This window comes from Anas platyrhynchos, chromosome 8 (assembly GCF_047663525.1).
Source record: "Anas platyrhynchos isolate ZD024472 breed Pekin duck chromosome 8, IASCAAS_PekinDuck_T2T, whole genome shotgun sequence".
NCBI lineage: Eukaryota > Metazoa > Chordata > Aves > Anseriformes > Anatidae > Anas > Anas platyrhynchos.
This window is the reverse complement of record NC_092594.1, coordinates 27,681,513-27,698,406: the sequence shown is the minus strand read 5'-3', so window position 1 is coordinate 27,698,406 and position 16,894 is coordinate 27,681,513. Positions and strand designations below refer to the sequence as shown.

Genomic DNA, 16,894 nt, shown 5'->3' with positions numbered 1-16,894 from the left:
GACATAGAATTATCTTGTTTGAACATTTATATCAGGTACATTTTTGATGTAGGAGTGAAACAGAACAAAAGGTTTGCTGAAATGTGTTTGTCGTGGGGAAGGCTGGGTGTGCCATCAGAGGGAGAGCCAAAGCAGAGTTGCTTTGTAGGCCCTTGAGTGGAGGAGGTGATTCCTAGTATAACAGATGCTTGCAGATCTACAAAAGGGAAACATCCTTTATTCTAATGAAGAGGATAGCTGAAAAAAGTCCATCTAGGTCACCTAGAAGACTTAAAAGAATAGCTGTAAAGGCTAACACAATCTGCCAAAAGAAGAGAGAAAGTTTGTGCCTTGTTAGGGACAAACAGCAAGTGAACTTGGTGAGGGGAAAGTATTTTTCTGTTGGAATCCTACTGTATAGAGATAAGACAGTTTTTCTTTCACATCTTTGCTTGTGTGTTTTATGAACATCGGCAATTACATTGTCAAGTTGGATGTACAGATGCTTATATTTGTATTTATTTTAACCTGGCTTGATTTAAGCATTATTTATTTAATTGGGTAATGATAAAGAATTCTCTACCCAAGGGTGTAACTAAACTGTAGGCTGGGTTAAGGCTTAAGGAATATTTCAACAATATCCACGTTTCCCTGCACATCCTCTTCAAGTGAGTCCTGATCTGAGCTGCAAGGGCAAGGCAGAGAGTTACCAGGGTCAGGGGACCAGAAGAGCTACTAGTGGCTGCTGGTTTTGCTGAAAGCTCTCTGGCATGTAATGCTGAATACAGGTTTGAACCTGGGTACGCATAACCATGTAGGGAGAAATACTGTAAAGCTTATTCTGCCATCAAATCTGTATTAATTACATAAAAGCTACTTATGGGAATGATACAGATAAGAAAGGAAAGAGTTGTATTATTACTAACAGGCAGCTCATTGTATCTATATTTGCTTTCACTGCACTGCTCTATTTTTTAAAGTTCACAGGAAATGTATACTATATTTTTAATAACACTCGTTCTTTGTCTGTTGAAATAAAATTCCAACTAGTTAGTTTGGGAATTAATACCATAACATTTGTTTTGTTTTTGCTTTGTTATGCTATTCAGTAAAATACACCTTTCTATACATAAATATTTATTCTATCAAAACCATTCCGTATTTTGACACACTGGATTCTAGTTCCTCTGTTCTTCACATCATAACATGTCCTCTTAGTTTAGACCTGTTCTGATTTTTTTATACATGTATTCTTGCTTCTGCTGAAGCCAACCTTCACTTCAGCATTCCCTGCTATCTAGTGTGGCTGTTTTCTGTGATTTTGATACTAATTCCTGTGCTAAATTCCAGAGTCTCTGTATTCTTCAGGTTGTCCAGCAATCTGAATCCAACAAATTGCTTCTCTGTCGGATGCTTCAAGCATCAATATCAGAAGTATGCACGGTTCAATAAAAATCAATGTACCAAATCACTATGGAAATATCTCAGCTGATTATTTAATATTTTTCTGTATTTTAAAATTAGAAAACCTCAGAAACTCATGCAAACTCATTTAAGAGAAGACTGTATTAGTTCCGTTTTGTGAATAGTCCATTGATTTCACTGGCTTATTTCACCAGGTGTGATTCTGTCATGAATAAACACTTCAGACAATTTGGCTCTCTCTACCTTTGGATTCAAAGAGTTCAAGAGGAGACCAGTTCACTTGCGTCTCCTTCTACTACAAATCAAGAAAACTCCCTTGCAGAAACAGCTTTAGAATGAAGTCAAGCCCAAAAGATTTTATTTTTTTTTCACAAGTAGATTTGTATTCTTTTTTTACTTGTAAAAACTGTTACCTGTATAATCAGTAGATGAGACCCATTTCTAATGAGCAGTAACAAGTCATGCAATGGCAAGAATTGTTCTGGTAATAGTTTGAAGATTGGTGCTGATAACAGAGATTTCACATATGACTGGGTACTTCAGACAGTTTAATTTAATGTTTTGCTTATACTTAACAATAGGTGGCCCAGGAAGTGGTAAAGGAACACAGAGTTTGAAAATAGCAGAACGCTATGGATTTAACTACATATCAGTTGGTGAACTGTTAAGGAAGAAGATCCACAGCACAAGCAGCAATAGAAAATGGAGCCTAATTGCCAAAATAATTACCACAGGAGAACTGGCCCCTCAGGTACAGCAAAATTAAGCCTATCCTGTGTAAATGTTTACTTTCTAAGGATTTGTACATGCTGTATTAATGTGTACCAACAAGAAAACCTTCTTTATAATCCTGAATAAATAACTTTTCTGTGTGAAAGGAAACGACCATAACTGAGATCAAGCAGAGATTAATGCAGATCCCTGATGAAGAAGGTATAGTGATCGATGGATTTCCCAGAGATGTTGCCCAGGCAATCTCCTTTGAGGACCAAGTAAGAGTTTGGTTTTATTCTTATAACTACTTATATGTCTCTGTAACAGCTAAGCTTCTTGAAATTCGCAGGCAGATTCCAAGAAAGATGCTATTTCTAACTGAGCATTGCTCTTTGAATGTTTGCAAATACCTAATTACAGACTGACAAAAGGTTCTTCTTTTGGTTTATGTTATCGAGTGTGAAACCAGAGTATTTTGTAAAAAGGCAGTGTGATAACATAACCAATGATCCAAGTCTCCTGTCTTGGTAATTAAAATCCTCTCAAGATGAAGAAGAAAATTACATGAAATCAAACAAGTAATATTTTTCATTTATTAGTTATTTAGAAAGGAGGAAAACAAGTTTATAATGGTGCACTGAAAAAAATGGGAATAAAATAAAAGTTAAAATTGCCTGTTTTGCAAGGTTTTCTAAACCATAAATGCACTTTTTAGGTCATTTTGGTTATTATGAATTGCAGTTCTAAGATATAGTCAGCTAAAACTGTATTTCTGAGTTCTATTCAGATGTTGTTTTCCTGTGTATATTTTAAACTCGTCTAAAAATACTTAATTTCAGTGGAAAAACAAACAGATTACATAATTTTCTTACCGAGTGCCGTTACCGTAATGGTTGTGGTCACAAGTAAAGGTTGCAGTTTCAGTGCTGAATTTTCAGAGCACCCTTCAAGCAGAGCATTTCAAAGTACTTCCCAATCGCTAGCATACTGCCGTTTTTGTACTTTGAAATCTGAGTGGCATTGCCAAGGCAGAAGTAACAAAAGCAAGCAACTAATAAGGCATTTCATTAATGTGCTTTTGTAAGGTATTCTGGGCAAAATTTAGAAGACCGAGTTGAGGAAATTAAACAAAACAGACAAAATAGTTATTATAGAAAAGAGCCAATGACTGCCAGTTATATCTCCTTGTAATTAACAAAAGGGAAGATTAACTACTTTATAAATGAAACAGAGAGCAGGAATTTAGGCTTAATGGTCATTTCCTTGTCTCTTTTTTATCTCTAGTATATTTTGTGATAGCATGACTTAAGAGCATTTCTTGGTTTCTAATTTCTAATTTTGCACTGATGTTGTGGTTGACGAAATAATGGGGGATGTAAGAATGGAAGAACTGACAGGAGCTAAATTATTAAATGCTTATAGTTAGCAGATTGTCCCTCTACAATGTAAAAACAGTTAAAAAACATTTGAGCACCCATCATAGGATCCATTACTAATCCAACTGAGAAGCAGAGATGAGGAGGTAGTAGAAGAATCTCTTGCAAAGCACACCATGGAAGAGGAGAAAGATTAACACTATGTTTCATATATGGTTGAGCCCTCCCATTACATCATTCAAATATGTTTTTCTAGTATTTCCAAATTTAATATGAAAGATTCCACTCTGCACGTATGGTTAGCCCTTGTTCACTGTATAAAACTGCATGAAAAAAAGACTGATAGAAAGATGGATGATAGATATTCTGACTTGGGCTCCTTTTTAGTATGTTCCGTGTCAAGGATGCTGTAGATTAGTCTTGCTTTTCTAGAGAAAAGAGAGAATGGATTTAGCCATTTTAGACTTGACTGTATTCTCAGTTTGTTCATTTTTAGGCTAATGGGATTTGCTAAATCTTCCTCCTCAATGCCTGGTTCTGCCTGAAAGATAGATGACTATTTGAGTCCCTCAAAAAAAAAAAAAAAAAAATGCACAGCACTTCATATATGGCCACCTTTCAATCTTATCTGCTCTGAAATGAATATGGGGAGGGAAAGGAACCACAGAGCTTTTATAGGAGCACAGGAACGAAAATTTGTTCTGTTTAGGCTACCTCCCCTCTTTCACCTATTCTTGCAGCTGACCTCTTATATGAGCATATCTAAGGCCATGGAAGTAAATGCAGAAAAAGGATGCATGTATTTCAATGCATTAATTTCATTTCAATTAATTTCATTTCAATTAATTTCAATTTTTAATCCAGTGTTTCATATTAGCTTTATATTTTACAGAAATAAAATGCTTACTGTTTCTTTAAAATCCTGATTAGTAAACATAATGCTATTTACATGATGATGTCTTGTAATAAGGCAAAGGAACTATCAGCAGATGTGCTACTTGTCTTCCCTCACAGGATGAGGCTGACAGTAATCCATGGCATGTCAGATTATTTACATTAAACATGCTAGTATTTCTGAGCAACACGGAGATCCCTCAATGGGAAATGCAATTGAGTTGTGGAGAATTCATTGATTAACTGTTGTGATAATTTGTGTAGGACTGCAATTAAAGATGCTGCGTTTGTTTTCCACAGTTTAGGAATGCTATAGCTTTTTTGCTAGCAGTGTGTAGAAGCCATTCATAATTTATAATGAGGAAGGTACAGAATTGGTCTCATTAGACAAAAGTGACAAGATGAAAAATAATTGGTTGAAATTTTAGAAATGAAAATTTTGATTAAATAGTAAGACACTTTTTTAATTAGAAGACCTATTAAGCAATGGGAAATCCTTCTGAAGAAAATAGTGAAATCTTACAAAATGCAAATAGTCAAATCCCTTTATTCGGTAATTAATATGCCTTATTCATACAAAGACATCCCCTGTAGAGTACCAAAATGTGCTGATAAAAAGTTGTGAATAAAAATTGATTCTTATTATTGTTATCATCAGTTTTGACACAGACGCATACTTATTTTACAAAGGTCTCTTTAAGACCTTTGCATGCTATGTACCTGAAAACAGCAGATATGTTTGTATGACACAAGCCATTTTAAAGGTTACATTTAGGGGAAGTGTCAAAAGATACACAGATAGATGAAGTAGGAGTTATTACTGATTTAATTTTTCCCTCATTGCATGATCCCTTTGCAGCTGATTGTTTTGGTTACAGGGGTTCCAAAATGAAATTGTATCCTTTAGAACAGTGATTTTACATTATTATTTGCTCTGTAAAGCAGCTAGAACACTTTTGGAATTTATGATGTACATTAAAATAATGATGGAAATTTGTATATAGTTAAACGGAGAAAGTTGGCCTTCTCAGTTCTTTCAGCCATATAGGAAATAGGAATAGGAAATTCCTCCCCTCCTCTCAGTGGGAGGAATGAGCAGCAGGGACAAGGGTGACTATTCACTTATTCTTTGTCATTTGAGTGTGTTGGGATGCGTATTCATTAGTAATCCTATGAAAGCTTGAAATAAGCAAAGAAGTATTCTTTTACAAGTATCATTTTCCACTGTATAGCCTCTCTCCTTTGCCCTTGTTTACACAGACAGAAAAGATCTCCACGAATATATGCAACAATACCAAAAATAAATTGCAGGGGAGAATGTGAAGGACAAGTTATTGCACTGCATGGAACTAGAGCTGAGTAATACAAGATATTGAGAGAGTAGCTAAGGCTCAAACAGAGACATGAGCATAGGAGGTCTATAAACAAAGCAGGCTGCCAAAACCTAACATAATTATAATTCAAGAGAGCACATCTGGTCTTTATTAATCATAAGTAGTTTATATTGTTATGTTACCCATATGTTGTTCCATATATTTGTGGTCTAAGCGACACTGTCTCCCCATTTTCCACCAATGCATGTTGTGGATAGTGGATGCTAAAGAACTGAAAGGCAAAGCGTGAAGGGCATAACATCCAACTTGCTCCTGAGCACTATAATTCCTTGAAGTCTATTTACTGAACTATTTTGTACATATTATTACATTGATTTCACTATTAAGAACTGGGCTGAGTTACTGTGAAGATAAACTAATTTATATTGGAAATGGCTCACCATATGAATAGTGAGCGGAAAAGGGGAAGGTCAGCTAAGGTGCATGGTTTCTTCTGCAAGCACACACAGATTCTGACTGTACGGTGTCTGCAGGCATCTTTAACAGAAACTATTTATGCTCAAATGATTCCTTCAGTTTTATGGCTGACAGCTGTTATTGAGAACTGACATTATTTGAGCTTTCATCGTCTCTTTGGTTTCTGAAAAAGGTAAATGAAAACTTGTATGTCTGAACTCTAGTTACAATACTTGTCCTATATAATATCTAGTACAGAAATACACAATTATAAAGAATTCTTTATTTACTTGTAATTGCTCTTGGTACTACCAGCACATTTTTATCCCGTTAACTAATCCAGAAGCTAAACTTTTCTCTGGAAAAAAATGTTATTCTTAGATAAATGAGTCAAATCGAACCAACTTATGCTAACTTTCCCAAACATACGTATAGTTAAAAGATTATGATTCCTTTCTTATTATGTTGCCAGGCTCCCATTTGGCCAGTCAGTACTCCAAGTGTTGCTAGGCAGAACTGTATTAAAAACACATCGCATCCCAATGACTAAACGCCTAGGATAAACCAACGTTTCATTTGCAATACTCACAGAAACACAATATTTTTCTTCCTGCTCAGATCTAGAAACCAGAAGGAACAAACCCTGCTTTCAAGCAATAATGTCAGTAAGTGGATGAAAAGTACTTTACACATCTGAGGAATTTTACATTTGAATTAAAACATTATTTTTTCTATTTTATTGAGTTTTGTTAATATCACTGTTCCTATCATCCATATATTTCAAGCAGAAAAATAGTCTTAAGACGTCATCAGTGATGTTTTCAGATTTTTGGCAGTGTTTAGCAGCCAGCAGCAGCTCTGCCATACTTACACCAGTTTCATTTCTTAATGGTCAGTTACTCATTTTAGCCTGTGAGATCTCATAGCCATGAGTATTGGAGAAGTTACCTAATTTTATGTGAAATTCTTATCCGAGTTGAAACCAAGCCTGTATTTTTTTTCTTTTGGTTATACCTTTGAAGACTGAAGGATTTGGACTCGATGATCGTTGTGGGTCCCTTCCAACTCAAGATATTATATGATTCTGTGAATATATAACATATAACTTATCTCACTGAAAGTCTTGGATTCTTGTCAGATTTTATTTCTTGCCAGAATTTGAGTCTCCTGTTTGTTAATTCCAGAAAGCAGAGTCAATACTGCCAACGTTTATGATAGTGGTACTGTTCATAAAAACATAAGAGTCACACAATTATGAGAATCTCAGCTCTCACTTTAAAACGAAGTTTCAAGTGCTCATGGTTATGAAGGAAAAAAAAAAAGAAAACATGAATTTTAATGTCTTAAAAGCAAACAGAACTTACAGATTATGTATTTGTTTTAAATACCTGATAGTTGCTGGATTTTGATAATTTTAAAATTAATTCTGATTGGTAGTAGTGCTGCTTTAATACTCTTTTATTTATTTATCTTTTCAGTTTCAGCCTATACATATAGCTACCCTGAAGCAGACACTTCTAAGGTATCCATTATCTCTGCTGAGTGCAAATACAAGAAAGGTGTTTAGATTCCAAGCACACTTTCGAAAATGCCAAGGAGAAAATGGTTTACTTACCATTAACCTGTCAGCTTGAAATTCAGCAAGTCACCTACAGTACCAGCATGCTCAAGCATGCTAAATCTCTTCCTCTCTGGTAGCACAGCAATGAAATGTCTCTGACTGGTGTATTGAACTCAAATGACTTGTGAAGAAGCAGCAGCAGTTTGACTTTGTGTGTAATCTCTCACATGGTGATAAGTTTCTCTCATCCCAGGAGAAACAATTTCTCACTTCAGTATTTACCAGTTAATTTCAATTACTGCTTTGTGGATTGTTTTTTTGTTTGTTTGTTTGTTTGTTTTTCCATTTTCAGTCATTCATGCATAACTTTCCTTCTGATTTCAGTAATTTCTTCACCACCATTAACACCATTCATTTCAGTAGAATAAGTAAGTAGAGATGATGTTTGCTTAAAACATATTTACTGTGAGGTTCACTAACAGTGAAATAAAATGGGGAACTGGTAGAATTAATGATTACTACTAATAGAATATTTTTGTAGAAATTATCTCAGCTGTGATTCAAGTTTACTTTTTAACTCCCAGATATATTCCTTATGTAAATTACTGTGTAAAATAATTGTGCTGAAGTAAAACAGGCTGTGTAGAAGGAACAGTATAGGCTGTTTGGAAGAGCCGACTTCTCCTCTCACAGCGTCAGGAAAGTAGCACTATTCCTCCAAGTCCGACACTTAAACCTCCAAGCAGAAATGATGCCTGCTAAGTCACCTCAAAAGCTTGACATAGGTGTTTGTGGCCAACCCAGATATGGCAGTCCAACAGCCAAGCTCATGCTCAGCAAAGAGCTTCTCATAGAAAATATGCTTTGTCACTGTTCAAGAACATGAGCTTCAGAACAACTAATGAAAGGAATGAAACCCTTCTGATAATCGCCTGAAGGGGAGAGAATCTGTCCTTTGCAATAGGCTTTTGTTCCAGCAAATATGTTTTTTCCGCATCGTTGTCTATACGTCTTCTTCATTGCATTCCTTCTTCAATTTCTATTTCCCTTCCTCCAAATGTACCCAGTCACCTGTACGAGGGGTAGGAGTGTACCATAACAGCAGGCTGCTTTGCTGTGTTTCTTTTCATTCATTCTCTTTGGCCCTGTGAGCTTTAAATTGCTTTCTTAAAGTCAAGTCTGAACGGGAAGCCTTGTAGAATGGTCTTATCATTGTCTGTTTTCTCTCCTGGTAGCTAAAACACTCTCTTGGGGAAAGCAAGCAACGGTTCAAATTTCTTCCTGCTGGGTAAAATCACATGTTTACTATTTTTCTGGGTAAAGATTCTTCCCTACTAGCCAAATGGGAGCTCATCCACTGTTGTTCCTTACCTCTCAGGAACGGACCTAATATTCTGTATTCAGAAAGGATTAAGACGCCTGCTGAGCAGTTCTGAACCTGGGATCTGCTTCAAACTCTCTTTGTAGCATTAACATTAGTATTTACAGCTAGGGATTCCTTTTGGTTAGCTTTCTTACACAGGGGAAATACTGCATTAGTCCTTCCTAAAGGCACCTGCCTCTTAATCAATTACTAGAGGGCCTAATCACCTAGTCTGGGCAATTTCCTGCGAGCTTATTGTCAGACAGCATGAATACGGTTCAGAAGTGGTTACCAGAAAAAATCCTATTTTCAGGATTCATTCTTGACAATACAATACATGACTTTGGTCTTTTAAAAGAAGAAGAAAAAAAAACTATTAAAACAGTATAGTAACCCAGCAGAGATGGAATTATAAAAATCAAATCAGTAATTACAATGGAGAGCGCCCTTACAATGGACATAAACTAACTTGCTGGTAACCTTTACCAATTGGAATAGAATGCACTGTTGAATTAATGATGATTGTTTGTGAACTGTCGGTTAAGTTTTCTCATGAGTATCTAACAGAACATACCAGGAATTAAGAAACAAAGCGTGTTCATCTTTTGCCTAATGAGGAATAATGACAGAGAGAATAATCACTTAATTTATAGCAAACAACCACTCTACTCTCAGTAACAAGAGGAGATGCAGGACATATCCCCAGAGAGATGAGTATCTTTCTACTTATACTGCTTTCCATCAATAACACCACTTGAATGGACTTGAGCACTGACTTGAATGGAATTACTCTTTGTACTGCTTTAGGAAGGAGATTTAGACCCACAGAGAGTAAGTTTTACTTACTAGTAAATACTATTCTAAAAGAATCAGAGGATTGAACATTTCCTACCCACCAGCGTTATTTTAAGTTGATGCCATATGCTTTTTGTCTCAGTTAAATTTCAGAAAGTTGTGAAAAACCAGAAACCTACCTGTTCCCATAGGCCAAGATTTTCCCTTCTGCCAAATCCCAATTAGTAAGTGGTTAAATTTGGTTCCCTTAGATATGAGTAAGACCCTCTACCTTCAACATAATGTAAGTGTGTTAAGGAAAATCAGCATGAAGGAATCCAGTTCTATCTGTGCTGATTCCCTACACAGAGAACCATTTATATAAGCCAGGTTTAAGAAAAAAGCAGTTCCTAGTCATTAAAATCAACACCAGTTATTCTGAGTTTAAAAAAAATAAAATACAACTTTGTTTTCAGATAAGTCATAAGAAATCATTTCCATTGCTAGAAAAAGAGCAACATGTACTCATATTTACATAGCAAGCTATCTATACTAGCACAGGAATAACCTCAGACATCCATGCATTCACACCAGGCTGTTACATTCCACCTTATTTATAAGCATGTTTTGCAGGTGGGTGCAGTTGAGGTAAATGGAAGCAGAGTGTTTCATGAAATCAGGAATGAAATATCAATAGCATTTCAAGGGTTTACCCTGAAGGTTATAAATGCATGTCAGAGAAATATAGTAAGTGCTATTATGTCTGTAGACCTGTGGATGTAGAAGAGATATTACCCTTTCATACATCTAAAACTAAGTAGAGATGTGTTTATTAAATGGTCTCAAGATACTTTCTGATGATGAAGAGTATTCTGTAGGTAGGAGAGGAGTTCATAGAGGCATCACATAATCATGAATCTATTTTGTATTCCTACCTCAAATATGCTTGAATTACATTTTCTTCCACTTCAGAAAACCTTTTCAACAATACTTCCTTTGCAACTAAGTTTCATGAACTACGACTTTTAAACCATTGTTTTCCATTGCATTTTATTTCAGTGAATGAAATGTATTTCAAATTACAAAAGCTGGTGTCAGAATAAATAGCTTTAGTTCTTAAGATTCTGATACTGTCTTTTGTTTTGTTACTGTTACTAGTCAAAAAATAAGAACAACAATACTTAACTCCTGTAGAGACCTTTCCATTTTAAAAAGCAATAAGGAGTAATTAAAAGCCTGATTAATTAATTTCTCAAAGCATTTACTGTGCTGTACCTCATTATTATCCTCATTTTACAATGAGAATCTTAAAGAATTCAGCCCACGGTATGCTCTCACTTTTTCTTAAAAAGGAACTGACTGCTGAAGCCTGCCCAGTTTGGTGGAACTAAACAGGTGAGAAACCCCACGCCTGGTGGGGTCACGGTGGCTTTCACATCCTTCCCTTGCAGTGAGGCTGCACTTATTCAGCCACAGCTTCTTTAAAGAACTAAGACTGACCATGGAAAGGTGCAGTCTCGTGTCTGTGTCAAAAAGAAGGAAATCTTCCATTTGCTTCCTTCTCTTTTTTCTTTTGGGCTACTAATTTTATGGAAGATTCATTTTTTGTAAGTACTCCATGTAGGGTTTGATGCTATATGAAAAGTTCTGTGATGTGCTAAAGCCTAGTTTCTACTCTTGAGGAGGTCTGGTATGACTTCATGCACCTAAGTATGTTGTGGATGGTAGTCCGGAAGATATCTGGGAGTGAGTATTGAAAGTGGGGAGAAGGCAGCTCTAGCTTGGGGCATCTGAAGATTTCTTATTGTCTTTCTTCTCAGCTATTAGAATCAGCAGAAATGGAAATACTAAATAAAACTACTCACTCATACAAATGACTTTTGTCCATCACTTTTCTAGATCCCTGATTTACAGTTACAATTTCCAAAATTCTCTAATTCATATTAGGAAGTTCCAATCAGCTGGATATTCACGCTGCAACATGAAACACCTCGCGCAGTCCTCTGCAATGTGCATCAGTCATTCCCTTTCATGAGACGGTGTTCCATACCTAACAGGCTTTGAATTCTTTTGTATTCTCTTGTAGCAGTGCTTAACAGCTATGTCAAAATCTGTATTTCTTTACTACTGTATGCTCTTTAAACTCCCAATGTCTGATTTCTCATTATGTTTCTACTGCTAACGAAGCAACCCTCATTTAACAGAGATACTTTTAATAAAGTCCACATTGCATGAAAGTCTAACACAAACTTACTTTCATAGTCTTTCACATGAATAAATATGTACCTTAAAGCTATTTTGTGGTAATAAGATTGTCATAATTAATTCATCCCATGAAAGGACAAAATAACCCTGTCAATTAAAATAGGCTGAAAAGAGGGAGAATTATTCTGCTTTTATAAAGTTGTGGTACCTGTTTTGGATTTAGGAGAGAGAGGAGACAGTTTCTCTCCCACTGACAGGTATTAAAAAACAAACAAATGAAAAAACACCTTAGATTACAAGGTTAGTTGTTTCAAAATCTAATGGAATTGAAAAATTACCAAAATTAGTATTTTGGGGTTCAGGTTGTAGTTTCTGTCCTCGGGTCTATAATTCTCTACAATGTGCATAAAATGTAATTTCATTTTCTTTAAAATCTGGTTTTCTGTAATGATAAAGAGGCCACCATCCTACTTGCCAGTACTTCTTATCAGAGTGTCCTTTGCGGTTTGAAAATGGTCCTGCTTTTTAGCCACTTCCTTCTTCTTCCATGTCCTACTCTGCCAGTGCCCTACTTTACAACCAATGACTAATAACCACCACCCCAAATCTGAAAAGCTTTATTTGTTTCTTTTGACTTCAGAAGAACTTTTCTGTACTTAGACTGCCAGGGAAAAAGGCCAGAGTGTTTCAGGTTGTATTACCTCAAGTGACAGAAATCCAGCTATGCAGAATTTTTATTTATTTATTTTTTTAATCTGGCTATTTGTTTTACAGATTTGCCCACTGGTGAATCCCCAAAAAGAAACAATAGAAAATTAATTACTTAAGTTCTACTTTATGCAAATGTTGCATATCTGAGTCTCATCTAGTAGTGGAATTGCTGAGTCCTGTTGTGCTGAGCAATTAATCACAGAGTTCTTACATTGTTTTTTCCACAGATCTGTACCCCAGATTTGGTGGTGTTTCTGGCATGTTCCAATCAAAGGCTCAAAGAAAGGTTACTGAAGCGTGCTGAACAGCAAGGGAGACCTGATGATAACCTGAAAGCTACTCAAAGAAGACTAATGAATTTCAAGCAGAATGCCATCCCCCTGGTTAAATATTTCCAGGAAAAGGGGCTAATCATCACAGTAAGTCATTTAGTATATACCTCTGAAAACTTTAGTGTTGCAGTTACATTTGGTTTCTTAGACCTTTTGTTTTAAGATAGGCTCGATGACTCAAATTATGTTTTAGGTATTCATTCACCAAGTTCACTGAAAGCTAACTTTTACCTTTCGCCTGTAGTTACAAAGTGAAGGTGTACTTTAGAGAATATGACATTATTTGCATTTTCTGTACAAATCCAGAACATTTCTCAGTAATGCTAAAAAGATTATGTGAGAGTCAAAGGGAGTGTGTGTAGGTATATATAAGTACATACAAGAGATAATGTTGTCAAGGACTTAAACCATATTCCTAACTGCTTATGTAAGTACTTAACTGTGATGAATTCAACAAGCAGTTGATAATGGTTGAATTACTGACAAGTTCTCAATTACTAATGGTGTCTCGCTGTAACAGTGTGCATAACTTGGTACTACATATGGTACCAGAAGAGCACAGATGGCCTTTTGTTTCTTATGATAGCCTAAGTAACCAAGGTACATTCTCTTCATGGCAAATATGACTGATTCTATGTGCTGGACAGATTCATTCAGCACTAGAGCATCTTTAATTGCAGAGTGTTGGTAGTCTCAATGATGCAATCCAACACCTTTTGGAATTTCAAAATGAAATTCCCAAGAAATAATTGTTTTCTCCAGATAGTATCTGTTCTGTTTGAGGATCTTCTTTGACTCTCTTTGGAAGGATAAGAGGACTGGAGTTCTTGGAAGTTGTTTTACATTATTTATATAATATAATATATAATAATAATAATAATAATAATAATAATAATTTATATATTAATAATTATATTATTAATAATAATTATTATTAATAATAATAATAATATATATATATTTGAGGCCGCACCTCGAGTGCTGTGTTCAGTTTTGGGCCCCTCGCTACAAGAAGGACATCGAGGTGCTTGAGCGGGTCCAAAGAAGGGCGACGAAGCTGGTGAGGGGCCTGGAGAACAAGTCCTACGAGGAGTGGCTGAGGGAGCTGGGCTTGTTCAGCCTGGAGAAGAGGAGGCTCAGGGGCGACCTTATCGCTCTCTACAGATACCTTAAAGGAGGCTGTAGAGAGGTGAGGGTTGGCCTGTTCTCCCACGTGCCTGGTGACAGAACGAGGGGGAACGGGCTAAAGTTGCGCCAGGGGAGTTTTAGGTTAGATGTTAGGAAGAGCTTCTTTACTGAAAGGGTTGTGAGGCATTGGAACAGGCTGCCCAGGGAGGTGGTGGAGTCACCATCCCTGGAAGTCTTCAAAAGACGTTTAGATGTAGAGCTTAGGGATATGGTTTAGTGGGGACTGTTCGTGTTAGGTTAGAGGTTGGACTCGATGATCTTGAGGCCTCTTCCAACCTAGAAATTCTGTGATTCTGTGATTCTGTGATTATTGAGAAAGTATGTATTTTGTGACATTTCTATAGTCTTTTTGAATGCTTTTCCTACAGAAAGCCTTCCTAGTTTTTGAGGGACGATTTGTCTTGCAGAGGAAGTGGCTGGGACGTCTGTCTAGAATTGGAAAGGAGACCTTGTTGTTCACATGTCTTATTAGAGCTGCTACAGTAGTGCAGCTGTTTTTCCTTCATTGCAAAAACAGGATGCAGTAGTAAAGCTGAGCCCATGGAGTTAGATACACTGGCAATTTGTCCAGAGGACAAGGAGATCCTTTTCTATAGAGGATAAAGAATACATACGACATACCTCATTTCCATAGGATTTAATTTCATATAGAAAATAGATTTTACAGATGCGACCAGGTTGGTGGGAATAACTGAGAAAAAGGAGTAGCTAGAAAAGACGTAGTAAAAATGTATTAAGAAATGGCTTAAGCATACATACTCCAGGGCAAGTAAGCAACTAAAAATTCCTACAAAAGGGCATTTTTAAAAACACATGACCTTGAAACAGGGGAAACATACACTAAGTCCATATATAAAGCTACATGCTACTACAGCAAGTCATAAACTTCAACGTTAAAAAAACTGTTATTTTGTCATCAGTCATCATTTGTTCTTTCACTCCTCTGTCAATTTATAGACTAGCATTATCTATTGAGTTTTGACAGTCCTCTTACAACAGTTTATGTTAACAGGTTCATTTTGTTGGAAATTATTTTGTCCAATGGGAAATCCAAGTGTGTTTCTCCAACTTCCTGTACATTTCCTTTAATCAATGGAGATAACAGATGTTTCTTACTCTGCCTTATCTTTGCTCGCACTCAAAGACCCCCCCACCTTCTTCATTGATGAACTTGAGCTTTCTTTTGATTTTGAACAAAAAATAAATATAACATTTTTTGATAGCCTTTAATAAGTGGAGAGGATAGTTTTCTCAAAGTCACAGGATCCAAGAACCACTGTGGTACTCATCACCTTTTCCTCCGAGTGGAAGTTGTATATTTTCAACTTGCCTCTAGTTGTACATATCTGTATAATACACATGTAATATTAACACTGCTACGTACATTTGAAGCACTTGTGCACATTATTTCCCTACAGGAGGAGAAAGCAAGAAAGAAAATCACATTCATCCTGCTGATTATAATGTTGAACTTGGAAGGTACTGAAATATTATGTGGATGAGAGCAGTGTAAGATCCTGAACAGCATAAAACAGAATTTCACTAGCCTAATTTCTGGAGGAATTAATCCTTGAGGCAAGGTCAGGCAAGGTTGATGTTGATCAGATTTATTAATTTTTTAAAGCCTCCTTATAACTGCTATTCAAAGCTCTGAATTTTAGACACTTCTATCCAGCATCACACTTCTACTCGAGGGGAAAAAAAAAAAAATTTAGAGAGAATTATAACTCTAGGACTACAACTCAAATGTTAAGCATCTAGTTAAATATGTTGTTCTCCATCAATAAAAAGACCAAAAGAGAGAAAAGAAAAATGTACTGAAATTTGACTACATGAGATTAATGAGCAGACATTTGATATCATCATAGTCTGCCATTAGATAGTATACGAGCAGGCAAATAAAAATCTAAATTCCTAAAGACTATGAATTTGTCTTCTCCAACAGATATTTCACACTGTATTTGATATATTTTTACTAAGTTAATAAAATTAAAAACTGCATTTGTCCTGTTTCAGATCTTTTTGGTTATGTTGCTCAGGTGTCCTTCTTTCCCTTCATCTCCCCACCCCACCCTTAGCCTTTGCTAGTGTTATACAGCATGTATCTTATATTTCTTTACTTCTTCACTGCTTTCTACACCTTTCTACACCAGTCTGTGCATGGCATCCCTGCCCTCAGAATCTGATCCTAGTTTCTGTTTTCAATGAAAGAAATGAGGGCCCCACCTATACTTCTAGGAAATAGGAAGGTATGACTGTTGTTTCTGAAAAACTCCTTCTTTGGAATAATGAAGTTGGAATATACAAGACTTTGGACTGGTGTTCAAATTTAACAGATCTGTAAACAGCATTATTAAAAAAAAAATCAATCTGATATTTTCATGAACACATAAAATCTGTGTTTAAAATTCTGTTTAGCCATGTGTCAGTAAGCCTACCATCAAAACCTGACTTTACTAAGTCAAATGCCACTTCTGAAGACAACAAGACAATAGTAACAGGTATCACAATATTGGACATGGAGTATGTAAACAGATGCATACATTGACATTTATTGAACCAGCAACTTCTTAAAAATCTTT

General features: G+C 36.0%; 1 protein-coding gene and 1 long non-coding RNA gene across 2 annotated transcripts in view; one reads left to right on the top strand and one right to left on the bottom strand.

Annotated features, from left to right (window-relative positions):
* The window catches only part of AK5 (adenylate kinase 5), a 95,296-nt gene that overhangs the window by 7,203 nt on the left and 71,199 nt on the right, over positions 1-16,894 (top strand). The window contains exons 4-6 of the mRNA XM_027463074.3: positions 1,986-2,155; positions 2,283-2,396; positions 13,020-13,211. Of these exons, the coding sequence (XP_027318875.1) occupies positions 1,986-2,155; positions 2,283-2,396; positions 13,020-13,211 (476 nt within the window). The remainder of the gene's footprint in view (positions 1-1,985; positions 2,156-2,282; positions 2,397-13,019; positions 13,212-16,894) is intronic.
* The window catches only part of LOC140003022 (uncharacterized), a 90,236-nt gene that overhangs the window by 18,592 nt on the left and 54,750 nt on the right, over positions 1-16,894 (bottom strand). The window lies entirely within an intron of this gene.